Below are 14,913 nucleotides of genomic sequence, written 5' to 3' on the forward strand. Positions count from 1 at the left end.
TTCGTCTTCTGAACTTGATGTCTCTCCAGCTGTTCCTGTAGAACCTGGTGATAAGGAGGACATCCCTGGTCTCCTTTGTCAAATAAAAGAAAAATTCTTTGAGACCAACCTTGCGGATGTTCTTAGCCAGAATCCTACTAAAAGTCATAGCTTGAATCAACTTTTGAAGAAAGTGGACTTGTTTCAAGTCTCAAAAGAAGTTTCAGAAGTAATTGTCTTGCTAGGTTCTCTAGTCGAACAACTTCAGGCTAATATTCTTCGAAAACAAAATGTCGATGATCAGTTAAGCGAAAAAATGGCCTCTCACGACTCTTCGTGGAACTCTGCTATGGATGCGACCAAACAAGGTGAGGCCCTCAAGCTTAAACATTCAGAGAATCAGAAAGTATATGACGACTGTGAGAAGAATATCAACTCCTGGAAACAAGAGATAAAAGTACTCGAAAAGAAAATAAAGGAAGCTGAAACTCGTCAGGCAACCATTCAAAAGGCCAACCAACAAGATTTGCTCGAAGTGGCGCAATTGGGGATTAAACATTTCGAAACTGCCCAAAAGTTAGTGTCAGAGATTGAAGGACTGAAGAGACAATGGGCATCACTCGAGCTTCGTATGTCTTTATGGGAAACTCAATATTCGAAGATAAAAAATAGTCTCCCTGAGGAGTTTAACTAGTTACCTCAAACTCTGTATTTTGTTATAATGTTGCACCTTCGTTTTTTGTAATCAAACCCTTCGTGGAAATATATATGTATGTTTGACTTTTATTTCTTCACTTTGTCCATATTTCCAATATTCGCAAGCACTATTTTTTTAGCAAATCTTTCAGATTCCGCCAAAATATATTTTCAGATTTTCCACAGTATTTTCAATTAATGCAACATATATGATCTGACTATCCTTCGTAGCATCCTTACTCTTAGACTTGACGTTTCTACTCCCTTAGCCGTAATCATCATTAAATGGTGACGTCACTTTCTTCAAAACGTTTCTTTGAGACGTGCGTGCATCAGTTCTCATGATTACTTCTCAACTTCCAAGGGCGGGAAACGGCGGAAGCCATAACTTCTCTTTTTGGAATACCAAACGCAGTCCAATCAATCATTAAAATTTAAACCGCCCCTTACTGCCCCAGGTCTATATAAGGGCTTAACATCACATTTATCTCTTCATTCTTGTTTATCAACTTCCGTCTACAATTTCATTTTTCTTGCTTTTCCTTAAACACAAACAACAGAAAAAATATCCTTTTTTCCTCTAAGCTCTCTTTTCTGAAATGGCTATACCTCTTTCTTATAACACCATCAAAGCTTGTATCAAAAAAGAGTTCAAACTTTCTGAGGAAGAACTTGAGGACAACTTCATCAACCTCAATACTCTCTTTGCTAACCAAGAGCTGGACTTCTACTATGGCGAAATCCTGGAGGGTTCTGTTTACCCTAACATGCTAGCAGATTTCTAGATGTTTGCGTCTCTACGCATAGATCCCGAAGGTAGAACCACGATAGTCTCTGAGGTTCGACATGCTCATCTTAGCATCATTCCTACCACCATTTCTAACTTGATGAGATGTAACAATTCTGGGGAGACTTTTGATGATAACTGCTTCAACATGACCACTCATCTTTTGTTGAGGACTCTCATGGACAATGATCTTTTCAGTGCCAAGGTTATAAGGATTTGGCATCAAATGCTTGTGGGTAACTTCCATCCTCGGAAGCATGACAAAAATAACATCATGGTCGAAGACTTAGAGTTCATTCTCTGTGCCCTTCGAGGGAAGAAAATCAACTTCCCCTTGATGATTTTCAAAGGGCTCGTTGAAGCCGTTTCTATGGCTGCTGCCCGTCAAGGGAATGTGACGTGTCTTCCATATGGGAGACTCCTCTCTTACATATTCCTCAAAAATGGTATAGTGAGGAGGATGCGCACCTCTGGATCTATGGATATGTTCGAGGCAGAAAGTTTGCCAGTGCTGTCCTTAGAAGGACTAGATCAAAGGATTAATTAGCAAGTCTTTGCCCTAGGTTTTTATGTTTTTTTTTTTTGTAATCTCAAATGCTCTTGGGTCACGTTCTTAGACCTCTTTTGTAATGCATGCACTTTTGCCTTTTGAATGACAAATATTTTGGTGTTTCTCTGTCTCTTTACCTTATCTATCATATATTTGATTATAAAGCCATTTTGGTAATGGTTTGACCATTTTGGCTTTCGTAGTACCTTGAATATCTACGTTTTTGCAATCTTCACTTCGTACATGCTTGGTTTATATCTCTTCAGATATTTCCCGTTTACTCTTAAGATCCTACGATCTTCTGCTAACTCTTCAATTTCGTAAGCATTATTCGAAAATACCTTTAAGATTCGAAAGGGTCCTTCCCAGTGTGGGGACCATTTACCAAGTGCCTGATTCTTTCGATCTATAGGTAAAATAACTTTCCAAACTAGGTCATTATTAATAAACGTTTTACCTTTCACCTTTTTGTTGTACGCTCTGGATACTCTTTCCTTTTGTCTTTTTATCATCTCCAACGCTCGAAGTCTGTCCTCGTCCAGATCTACCAACTCATTCATCATTAACTCCCAGTATACGTTGGGAGGAATATCTGCCTGTCTTTGTATCCTTACTGACTGCAGATATATCTCGATTGGGAGTACTGCGTCATGACCAAACGTCAGTTGGAAAGGCGTTGTGTTTGTGACTTCTTTTGGAGACGTTCGACAAGCCCAAAGTGCTTGGTCCAAAGTTTTATGCCAGTTCTTGGGTTTCTTCCCCGCATGTTTTTTGATAAGGCCAATTATTATCTTGTTTACTGCTTCAACTTGTCCATTTGCTTGAGCATAGTAAGGTGTAGACGTAAATAACTTGAAACCTATTTCTTTGGCGAAGTCTTGCATTTTCCGCCCAGTAAAGACCGATCCTTGATCAGTAGTTATACTTTCTGGGATTCCAAATCTATATATAATATGTTTCTGAATGAACTCAATCACGGCCTCTTGATCCACATTCGCCAGTGGTATTGCTTCGACCCATTTTGTGAAGTAGTCTATTCCTACTAATATGTATCTTTGACCTTTAGATGATTTGGGGTGAATTTCTCCAATCAAATCTAGTGCCCATCCCTTAAAAGGCCAAGGTTTCACTATTGTACTTAATTCGTTTGCTGGGGCGTGTTGGATACCTGCATGTTCTTGACATTCTTGACACCCTTTCGCAAACTCTATGCAGTCTTTTAACATGGAAGGCCAATACATTCCATAACGAAACAGAAGCCATTTCATTTTGTGTTCTGCTTGATGTGCACCACATGCTCCACTGTGTACATTCAAAAGAGCTAAATTTGCTTCTGCTTCACCCAAACATTTCAATAATACACCTTCAGGAGTTTTCTTAAACAATTCGTTTCCCATCAGGAAATATGACAGGGCTCTATACTTTACCTTCCTGTCTGCATCTGTCGAAGGATGTTTTAGATGGTTTATTATTGGACTCCTCCAATCTGTATCTGCCAATGACTCTATGTTTAGTATTTCGAACTCTTCTTTGTTGGCGTAACCTAATTGTGAATTCTCCAGATCACTTGGGGAAAGTTTAGTAGACATTGCTCTCCCTCTTACCTCAATTAATTCTTCTAACTTCTCTTTTGATACCTTGTATCCTGAAGCTAGTTGTGCCAAGTCATTTGCTTCTTGATTGTTGGTCCTTGAAACGTGTTTTAATTCCACATATTCGAATTTCTTGAGCAACCTATTTGCTATGACAAAGTACATGATCAAATTTTCTTTGATGCATTTGTATTCCTTTGTCAGTTGTTTAATGACCAATTCAGAGTCTCCTTTAATTTCGACTCTGGTTGCCCCCAATTCTAACAAAGCTTCAAGTCCAGCGATTAATGCTTCGTATTCAGCTTCGTTGTTTGAGCATAAAGGGCCTTCGATTTTATACTTAAGCTTTGTTGGAATTCCATCAGGAGAAATTATTAGTATTCCAACTCCGGTTCCCTCTCTATGAGTCGAACCATCGAAATATAACTTCCAAGGCTTTAGATCCACATACTGTTGATGACTCTCGACTACTGCATGGTCGACAATGAAATCTGACACAATTTGAACTTTCATTGCCTTGAGAGGCTGAAATATCAGTGAATATTCAGTAAGGGCTAAAGCCCATTTACCAATTCGACTATGCAATATTGTCTTAGATAACATATGTTTAATAACATCACAATGAGACGAAACATAAACATCAACTGGCTTTATATAATACTTAAGTTTGATACAAGATAAATACAAGCAAAGGCAAAGTTTTTCTATCGCGGTATATCTAGTCTCTGCATCATTGAGTACTCTGCTTAAGTAATAAATGGCTCTTTCGATGCCATTTTCATCTTCTTGTGCCAACATGCTGCCTATTGTTTTATCTGAAGCTGAAATGTATAGGCGCATGTGTTTCTTCCCATTTGGGGGAATTAGAATTGGTGGATGAATCAAGTATTGCTTGATTTTATCAAAAGCTTCTTGATGTTCAGCACGCCATTCAAATTTTCCCTGCTTAAGTCGTAGTAGAGGTGAGAAAGCTTGCGTGCGTCCACTCAAATTAGAAATAAATCTTCTTAAGAAGTTTATCTTCCCCAACAAAGATTGCAGTTCTTTCTTCGTGGATGGAGACTTGGTTTCTAATATAGCTTTCGTCTTATTTTGGTTGATTTCTATCCCTTTCTTGTGTACTACGAAACCCAAGAAATCACCTGCCTGCACAAAGAAAGCACATTTGAGGGGATTCATCTTCAGGCCATATTTCCTCATTCTTTCGAATGATTGGCCCAGATGATCGAGATGACTGATATCTTTGGTAGGTTGCCCCGGCATTTTTTAAACCAAAAGGCATTACGACCCATTCGTAAGTGCCTATTGCCCCTGGGCAGCGAAATGCCGTTTTGGATACATCATCTTCTGCAATAAAGATCTGATTGTATCCAGAATATCCATCCAGCATGCTCAAATACTCGAAGCCTGCGGCTGAGTCTACTAGCATTTCTGCCACAGGCATGGGATATTCGTCTTTAGGAGTGGTTGCATTGAGATCACGAAAATCTATGCATACTCTTAATGAACCATTCTTTTTAATTACAGGTACTATATTAGCAATCCATTCAACATACCTTGTAGTTTGGATGAACTTGCAACGTAGAAGCCTTTCGACCTCTGCTTTAATCTTTGAATGAATATCCGGCGCGAATCTCCTGGGAGTCTGCTTTATAGGTTTCTTCCCTTCTTTTATTGGTAATTTTAGTTCGACCAAATCTCTTCCTAGCCCAGGCATCTCATCGTAATCCCAGGCAAAACAATCTCTGTTTTCTTTTAACATTTTGATGACCGCCGTTTTTAGTGCTGGTTTTAGTTTCGCGCTGATGTACGTTATCCTCTTTTGACCTTCGTCTCCAAGATTTACTTCTTCGAGTGGATCTTGGGCTAACATCTTTATGTTTGATGCCATTGGGTCCTTTTCGAATCCCAGAGGCTCTTCATCGTAAATTGCGTCTAACCTCTGACTCGAATCCTCTCCTATGATCTCTTCGACTTGAACCGGATCTCCAAAGGACTTAGAACTCGTATGTATCTCTGGATCTGTCACTTCTTTTTTGGTTAGAACTGTGTTAATCATTATATTTGATAATTCGGCTTCGAGAGCCGCCTTTCTTTTGTTCTCAGCTACGTAAGCCGAAATCTTTTCGAAGAAGGAGGACTCAGACATTATCAATGTCATTGTCCCAGCCTGTTGGCCGTATTGGTGGATAATTCTCCAAAGGTGCTGTATCTGTTGGACCATCCATGATCTCTCTGTCCCACTGGAATCCATTTGGGTGTAGAGTTAAATAGTACAGCGCATTCTTATTTCGGGTATACATCTCCTCTGCAGCATGACAAGGACCTATGTTTGCCAAGTTTCTATCGAAGTTAGTTTTATTAACTTGGTTAACTTCAGCCATATAGTAACTCTGATCCCCTTCGATATTCTCTACTATACCATCTTCTCTCCAAATGGTTACCCTCTGATGCATTGCCGAAGGCACAGCTGCAACTCCATGGATCCACTCTCTCCCAAGCAAAAGGTTGTAGTTTGCTTTTGCTGGTATAACCATAAACATGGTTGGCCTCGTGACTGATCCCATGGTTAAATTCACCTGAACAACTCCTAGTGTTTGTCCTATCTTGCCTTCGTAGTTAGATAAAACCATGTTGTGTGGCCTTATATCAGTATCGAACATACCAATTCTTTTCAACATGTATTGGGGCATTAGGTTCACTGCTGCCCCCCCCATCGACTAGGACTTTATTAATGCCAACATTTTCAATTTTAGCCCTTATATAGAGTGGTTTCAAGTGATTCCGCATACCTTCACCGGGCCTCTCGAAGAAAGCGTTCTGTTCTTCAACTGCACCATTATTCAGCACATAGTAACACACAGGTCTGTGTTTCGCCATTTCTTCGATATCAGCCTCTTCGCAGTCTTCAACTTCAGTTTCCTGATTAAACTCATGAGGGAGCACAGACACAACGTTGCAGTTGAGGTTTATAGATGACACCCCATCAGAATTGAAATCATTTGTCATTCTATCTTCTTCTTTCCAAGAACTGGAATGCATCTTTTCTTCTTCATCCAAGATCTTTTCAGCTTCGAATAGTCTGCGTTCCACCGGAGGTTTGCTTGCTTTTGCCCCCTGATGTGGGACTTGGTTGCTACTAGACTCTCCAGCTTCTCTTGGCCTATATTCCCTTTGAGCTTTTTTCATTCTCTGGTGCCTTCTCCACTGGGATCGGGACATAGGATTTTTTCCTTTGTAATTCTCTAATCGATATATCTCTCGATTTGGTTTTTGGAATTGCTTCCTATATGCCATTGCAGTCCTTCCTCCTTGGTCCCAACTTCGCCATTTGTTGGTTCTTGCACCAGCTTGCACCCATCTGTCCCTGGGTACATCCGCAGGAACTTTGAATGTTACCCTTCGAGCTCAAGGATGTGGGCTATCAGGTCTTTTCGTTGGGGTCCATATGTCGAAACCGTATAGGTTAGGACGCAATCCCTGAGTTTCTCGACCCATGTAGCAGTACACACGTTCGAATGATCGTGCCAGCATTTCATCATAGACTGCCCCACATCTGGGACAGAGTGCAACTTCAGTGTTTTCCCTGTGACATCTGACCAAAAATCCCACTAAGCTCTCCTCCATCTTTGGGTACACTTGTAGCAGAGGGTTTGGTTCTCTCCCAGGGTGTTCCCACCTTTCGCGTCGAGCCCTTTCGAAGTTAGCTTCGACCCTTCGATTCAGCATGATCAAACATCTTGGACACATCCATTGTTTTCCGCCATTCCTTTCATGGCAATTCCAGAGGTATTCCTTAAGGCTTTCTCCTTTTGGAGGAATTTCAATGCCCCCCTTTTGCCTTGTCAACCATGTCTCCAATTCGCCAAATTCAGATACTGGACGTCTGGCGCTGACCATGTTAACAACTGCTGGAGGAACTTCAGAGATTTGGATTTTCTGGAGCTTCACCCTGAGGTCTTCAGTGGCCTTACTATTCTCTCCCCTCGAACCTTCAGTTATCTCTATCTTGGAAGATTCTTCAACATCAGTATTGAAGATTGCATCATCATTTAGGCTTTCAGTAGCCTGCTCTCCATTGAACACTGTTTTAGCTTCCGTAACTTCGACTTCAGATGCCTCTACCATGTTGATATCCAATGGCTCACAGAGGCTAGCGTCAGCAATGTTCAGAGGATTTGTGTCGACCCTCATGTGGCTCTTGGTCTTGTCAGCAAATTTCAACCTCCCATCTTTGATAGCATTTTGAATTAAATCCCTGAAAAGAAAACATTGTGAGGTTTTATGGCCCAAAAAACCATGATATTTACAAAAACCTCTCTTCTTCCGTTGTTCTAACGGAGGAATTTTGGAATTTGGAGGCAGTATGATTTGGCCATCTTTTACTAGTAAATCAAATATTTCATCACACTTGGTGATGTCGAATGTGTAAGTTTTCTTAGAGAATCTATCGTTCTTATCGCTTTCTACTGGGTTTTTTCCATTTGCAGGGTTGAGTAGTTTGCAGGCATAAGGTGGCGCTTCCTTCAGTTCAGCCAAATCTATTTCGACTTCTTCAGGGTTGTATGAGTCGTTGAAAGACTCATCATCAGCGTCCTCCGCTTCGACGTACGCTACCCTTTCCTTTTTATAGTTTTTATTTGCCTTAGCCTTTTCTGCCTTCAAGCGTTCGACTTGTCGAACCCTATCTGCCAACTGGGCCATATCCCTAAGGTATTGAGTATCTAGTTTCTTCCTAATTGAATAATCTAGACCACCCGCAGCCATTTCGACTAGTTCATGCTCTGGGACTGTTGTGAAGCACCTTGATTTCAACAGTCGGAACCTATTTAAGTAATCATCAATTGGTTCTGTAAACTTCCTCTTAATACTGGCCAATTCTTTCAGACTTATCTTGGTTTGACCCATGTAGAATTGTTCATGGAACAACCTTTCTAAGTGTGCCCAAGCATCTATCGAATTTGGTGGCAAAGTAGTGAACCAAATGAAAGCATTCTTTGTTAGCGAACTAGGGAAATATTTGATCCTTAAATCCTCGTTCCCTGCTAAGTCTCATGCCTCCGTCAAGTATCTGGCAATATGTTCCACAGTTGACTCGCTAGTTTCGCCTGAAAACTTTGTGAACTTGGGTACTTTAGTGCCTCTGGGCAACTCTGTTTGCATGATATAATCTGATATGGGGGATGTATAATTTGGACGTCGAAGTCCAGTACTAAGGCCGTTATTTTCCATAACCCTCTCTATCATGGCAGTTAGGTTATTTTCTGTAGCCAAATTTTCTCTTCTGACTCTCTGGACGATTTCATCTGGATGTTCGTTCCTACCCACAATCCTTAATATGGGTCGATCTTCTTCCGTTTCCTGTCGAACGGGGACAGTTCTTTGATTCAAAGCCTCTAAGTTTATTACTTGAGTCCCTTCGATCGTTTCTGCTCTCTGTGGGGCACCTACATTCTTAGTGGTTGTCCTAGACGGGGGAACCACATCTTGTATAAGTTCCAAAACGGGCCTCTCTTCTTGATTCACAGGCTGCTTGTCTTTTCGTCTAGGTGGTGGAACTCCCATGAAATCTGCCATTCGATTCATTTGAGATGATATCTTTTGAAAAATCTCCACGTTTTCCCGATTCGTACTAGTGATATTTGTTGCTAGTGGATTCAAAATTGAAGCCAATTCTTTGGCCAAGACCCCTAACATATCATGGTTGTTTGCATCCATTTCTTGCCGGAATGCTGCTTGATTATTTGTGGTAAAATTGGGTATTTGGGCAGAAAAGCCAGTATTGTGTGCACTTCGACCCACTGAACCAACATTTGGCGAAAACGTCGCATTGTTAGTTGTAGCATATGTAGGTCCTGCCCCTCGTACGCCTGTTCCAAATGGGTATGGCATTCCGTATGGGTAATTTGGCCTCCATTCGAAAGCAGAGTTCGACCCCTGGTTAAATAAGTTATTTGCAGCATTTGTCGAGGAAAGTGGCATCTCCTCCGCGCTTGTGGATGAAGGTGCGGTGGTCGACACTAAAACTGGAATAGTCCCTGATGGTCCTGTATTATTCTCAGGTATAGCCTGGGAATTATCTGCAGGTCTCGATCCATTCGGACCCGGTATATCCCGTGCTCCTTGAGTAGAAGTCGAATTTGCCGCTCCTGATCCTGAGCCTTGTGGGGGATCTTGATCTCCCCCTGCACTGGTCGTAACGACCATTTTCTTGTTGTACCTTCGTTTGGGAACCGGTTGTGCACTGTTCGTTAACTTACCGTTCCTAAGGTTCATACAAGGTCTTGATATTGTCTAGACAAAAATAACACAATTGATTAAAAACAATCTGCTTGACACTGTCCCACCAGGTGTGCCAATTTGTTTACGGTGATTTCCGGTAAACAACCGCTAGTCTTCCAAACTATAATAAATATGATTTGGTTACTCGCAGGATCGACTAGATTGATCCTAGGACATAGTCAAAAAGATTGTTATTGATGGTCATTCGAACCATATCTACGATTCATCTTGTCAATAAGAATTACTTCGAACGAAACAAATAAAATTAGCAATCACTTCGTTATACACGTGAGTATAACTTCAGCGAAAGGTACGTCAAGATAAAATATGAGACGAAACTGTAAAAATGCAGAAATCTTAAAGTGCAGAAATGTTAAATACTTCAAAGATAAATAACATGAAAATAAAAACGTAAATGGCAAGAAATAAACGAAATGCAATAATATTGAAAGATACTTGAAAAATAAAGGGAAAATACACATGTATTAAAATGGTGGTGTCATACGTACATTTCTCAGCGAACTCTTTCTCTTTAACACTTGATACTTGAGTAATATGTGAGTGATTTGTACAAAATGAGCACACGGAATCCTACTATTAAGACCCTTATTTATACTAGTTTCGACCTTAACGGTCCTACGCTAATCTAATGCCACGTTTCTCATAAGAACCTCAGGAATGCCATCTGTCTTTAGACAATTACGAAACCGTCTTCGAATTTCAAATCCTCCCGCCTAAGTTCTTCTTCGACGCGTGGCAGTGTATTTAACATTAAAACACTAGAAAAGCACGCTAAGTGTCAATACTTAACATATTTCACGAAATCTGTCTAAGTCTTCGAAGACATATACTCCTACTAGCTTCAGCATTCACTATCTTCGTTATAACTTAGAAATCTTCATTCTCGAAGCATGGCCATCAGGAGCCATTTTTATCTTCAAAGATGGTCATCAGTAACCATCCTTCCTTCGAGTTTTTATCCTTCGAAGGACCATGTTTGCAAAACGAAGTCTTCAGCTAACAGGGACACAAACCCTAATGCAAAAACACGAAACCGCACTGATTCCATCACCAACTTCAAAAGCGCAGCCGTTGCAAACCACCTCTGAATCTGCTCCCGTGAGACTTCCCTTCGCCACTCGGATGTCATCACCGAAATCTTCTGCACTCATTTCCATTACAGCCACCACCATAATCGTTTCCGGTCACTTATCTGTTAGATTCATGATGTATAATTGTGTATGATGTTATTACTTGAACAGATGAATGAAAATTGTTCAATTATCTCTATCTTATTATTTTCCCTTTTGCTTTCTGTTTTCTCTATTGATGTTGCTACCGAGTGCAACGGATTTAATAGGGAAGAAAACAAGATTCAGAGTATTCCTGAAAACTTCAATCATGATGGTAAATATTTTCCCTCTTCAATTCGTGCTTGGAGGTGTGTACTCTTCTTTTTTTCATAAATACCTTCTTTCTTAAATTTCCTTTGATGGATTCAATTGTTGCATTTGCTTAGAAATAATTTAGAATAGAAGATGTTATGCGTATGACTTGTAACGGCCAGCGTTAATCAATTGTGAAATTTATTACAATTATTGTATGAAACCTGCAGATGCCAACAATTTAGTTCCATGAAATTTTTAATTTTATTAACATGAAATTTCATATGATGACAACCATTTTGTAGTGGCCGATTCCAGATTCTTCAAGCAGCTGCATCTGTAGAATTTTATGATGGGTTTGAGGCCAAACCTCCCTGCGTTGTTAATAGGAAGGCATACAATCTTTCAAACAAAATTCCGCAGGTACTTCAACTGAATCACTTTATGCTTTGAATGTCTTGACTGATGTATTCCAGAATTATTCTCCTACTCTCCAAATTGTATATTGTTGAAGATCCGTGACTATCAGTGCATGTTTTGTGGGATTTTCAGGACATGGTGCTGTAAAACCCTCAAATATTAAGAGACAGTACTTATATTATAATATATTCAGGTGTTGGTATATAAACTATGGACAAAAACTATAGTTAGCATTTTGATTCAGATTGATTCAACTCATATCTGTACTCCTATAGTGGGGAATTTGCACATGGTTTTATTAGATTTAGTATGTGCATAAGTTTAGTTACTCCTTATTTTGGTCATGTGTTTAATACTTTATTTCATGTTTAATTTCCAACATGTGCAGTTGGGTTAACAATCACAGAACTTACTTCTTCAATGGCACGGGCTAATTACTTGCTATTTGACTTTTAAAAAAATAAGTAAACCAAATACCATGTCTACTTGATTCCATTTTATAGTTGTCAAATTATGTGTTGGAAATTTTTCAAGTGGTGATGAAAGGTAAGTTCTGAAGATGGAGCATCAAAGATGAAGATCTATAACTTTTGTTGACTATACTGAATTCATATGCTAATTAGTTGGTTTTTTCACTGTAATTTTTATTTCATCTCGGAGCTTTCTTTTTAGTTTTCTTTTTTCAAATTATTGGTGCATTAAAGTGATTGGTGTGTCTCTGTTTATAGGGATTTTAGAAGCGGAAAGAGTTTATTAAAAAATGAGAGGGTCCAGTACTAGCACCAGCACGCCATCAACTGAAGCATTTTACCACGAAGAAATGGATGGGTTAGCTAAGCTTCAAAACAAGAATGCTCATCAATTAGCCATGGAAGTTGTCCGCAATTATCTTAGTGTAGCTAATAAAGACCAATCAATTTATTTGATTTACTTTATTTTATTTTATTTCTTATCATTAAATATTATAAGAGCCATTTATTGATTGTGATAGTAATAAATGCATAAAATCAAAGTTATTAAAGATATTTATAATTGTTATTAATTTAAAAATAAATTATGTATCAAACATAATTTACCTAAAATAATAGTTTCATATATAACTTTTATTTTGAGACTACTATGTATAATTAAAATAAGAGAGTTTATTTAAGATAATTTTAATTTAATTCATTAATTTATTTAAGATCACTATATCACTGGATTATTATTTTATTTTGACAAAATACAAATGCATTTTTTTATTTGCATGTTTTAAATTTATGGTTGGTTATGTATTGTTTTTGCACCTTCATGTTTTAATACTTCAAATAGGTCAATGGATTTGATAAAATAAAAAGAGGTTAATTAACTGTAGAAGGATATTTGAAATTATAAATAATAAATAATAAATTATATTAAAAATTAAAAATAATAAATAATAAATTTTCTTTAATAAAAAATCATGTGAAAAAAATGAATTGGATTTTTGAAAGAGATATAAAATTAAATATTTAAGAAAACGAGAACCACATGTCTATAGAGGAGAGGATTTGCAAAATTTTGAAAACCAACTTTCCCTTTTTAGTCAAACAAACCCTCCTATGTCCCATTTTTCTTATCTTATTTTATTTTTAATTATTATTATTATTATTATTATTATTATTATTATTAAAATTTGGGAAAATGGGCTAATATCTCAAATAGATTTAATAAATTTTTAGAATTAACTCATTTGGATTCAACTGGAGTTTGTTAACTCATCTGAATTGACGAGTAGATGTGAACGGATACCAGTGATTGATCTTTTAATTATTTCTTTTGTTACTGATTTATATAAAAGAACTTTACAAGTGATATTTGAATATAAGTAATGTGAAACTTCGCCCAAACGGCCCCGTACAATACTTATTTTATTTTAATTAATATTTTTTCAAAATCCTTATTTTTATATGTTAAAACTTTTTTTCTCAAAATGATTTATTTTCGCTACCTTTAATTTTTCCTTTATTTATTATATAACATTTTTGAAACAATAAAAATGGAGATCTATTATAACTATTAAAAGTCAACTTTTACTGCTCAATTCAATTAATTTGAAAGGTTATACGGCGATGAAAAGTGGAAACCCAATTTTTTTAGGTAGTTAAATGATAATTACAATAATAATGCTCAAATTATCATTTAATGTAGACTTTAAGAAATTTTATTATTGAATGTAATTATTATTAATAGATTGAAAATTAAATAATTCCTCTTAAATGATAATTACAATAATAATGTTCAAGTTATTATTTAATGTAGACTTTAAGAAATTTTATTATCGAATGTAATTATTATTACTAAATTAAAATACAAATAATTCCATAATTATTCTCTCCATTTTTTTATTATAGATCGCTTTAGCCTTTTTATACATACCAAGTAAATCTTTAACTTTTCTAATTTTGTTAATATATTATACGATGTTCCAATACATTTTTGAAGTTCCATTTAAAATCTCTTTTTGTTAAATAAATCATTAGGATTTGAAACAATAAAAAAAAAATACAAATTCCTATAGCTATTTATCTTTCTCACTTTTCAATATAAATTTAATTTTTCGTTGTTTAAAGCAATTTAATTTAAAAGATCATATGGGAAGACGAAAAGATTCCTATAGCTATTAATGCTATCTTTCTCACTTGCAATTTAATTTAAAAGATCAAATGGGAAGACAGAAAGACTTAAAACTAAGACAGAGATCCAATTTTTATTTCTATTCATATTTTTATTTTTATATATATGCTATCTTTCTCACTTGCAATTTAATTTAAAAGATCAAATGGGAAGACAGAAAGACTTAAAACTAAGACAGAGATCCAATTTTTATTTCTATTCATATTTTTATTTTTATATATGTTAAAGGCAATTAAATAATAATTACAATAATTATGGTTAAATTGCATTTATGGTAGACTTTGGTGAATTCTTATTTACCCAACTTAAAAAGTTGGGTAAGGTTACCTCATTTGTAAAATGTTTTGAAAATAATAAATATTTGTAGTATTTTAATAAATAATTAAATGTGTTAAATGAGATGGAATCATGTGATTGGTTGAAGGTACACTACCCAATTTTTTGTGATGGGTAGAGAAGTTGTCCCCTTATAAAATTTTATTATTAAATTGAAAACCAAACCATCTTATGGTTTATGATTATACAATAAATTAAAAACCAACCCATGCTATGGTTTATGACTATATA

The 14,913-nt window shown here is 36.9% G+C and overlaps 1 protein-coding gene across 1 annotated transcript; it reads left to right on the top strand.

Annotated features, from left to right (window-relative positions):
• The first annotated feature begins 10,915 nt into the window (after window positions 1-10,915).
• LOC131599385 (uncharacterized) lies at window positions 10,916-12,105 on the top strand. The gene is made up of 3 exons (XM_058871761.1): window positions 10,916-11,327; window positions 11,577-11,694; window positions 11,824-12,105. The coding sequence occupies exons 1-3, from the start codon at window positions 11,128-11,130 to the stop codon at window positions 11,836-11,838; spliced, it is 333 nt and encodes a 110-aa protein (XP_058727744.1). The 5' UTR covers window positions 10,916-11,127; the 3' UTR covers window positions 11,839-12,105.
• The last annotated feature ends 2,808 nt before the right edge of the window (window positions 12,106-14,913 follow it).

Source organism: Vicia villosa, linkage group LG4, assembly GCF_029867415.1.
Source record: "Vicia villosa cultivar HV-30 ecotype Madison, WI linkage group LG4, Vvil1.0, whole genome shotgun sequence".
Classification (NCBI taxonomy): domain Eukaryota; kingdom Viridiplantae; phylum Streptophyta; class Magnoliopsida; order Fabales; family Fabaceae; genus Vicia; species Vicia villosa.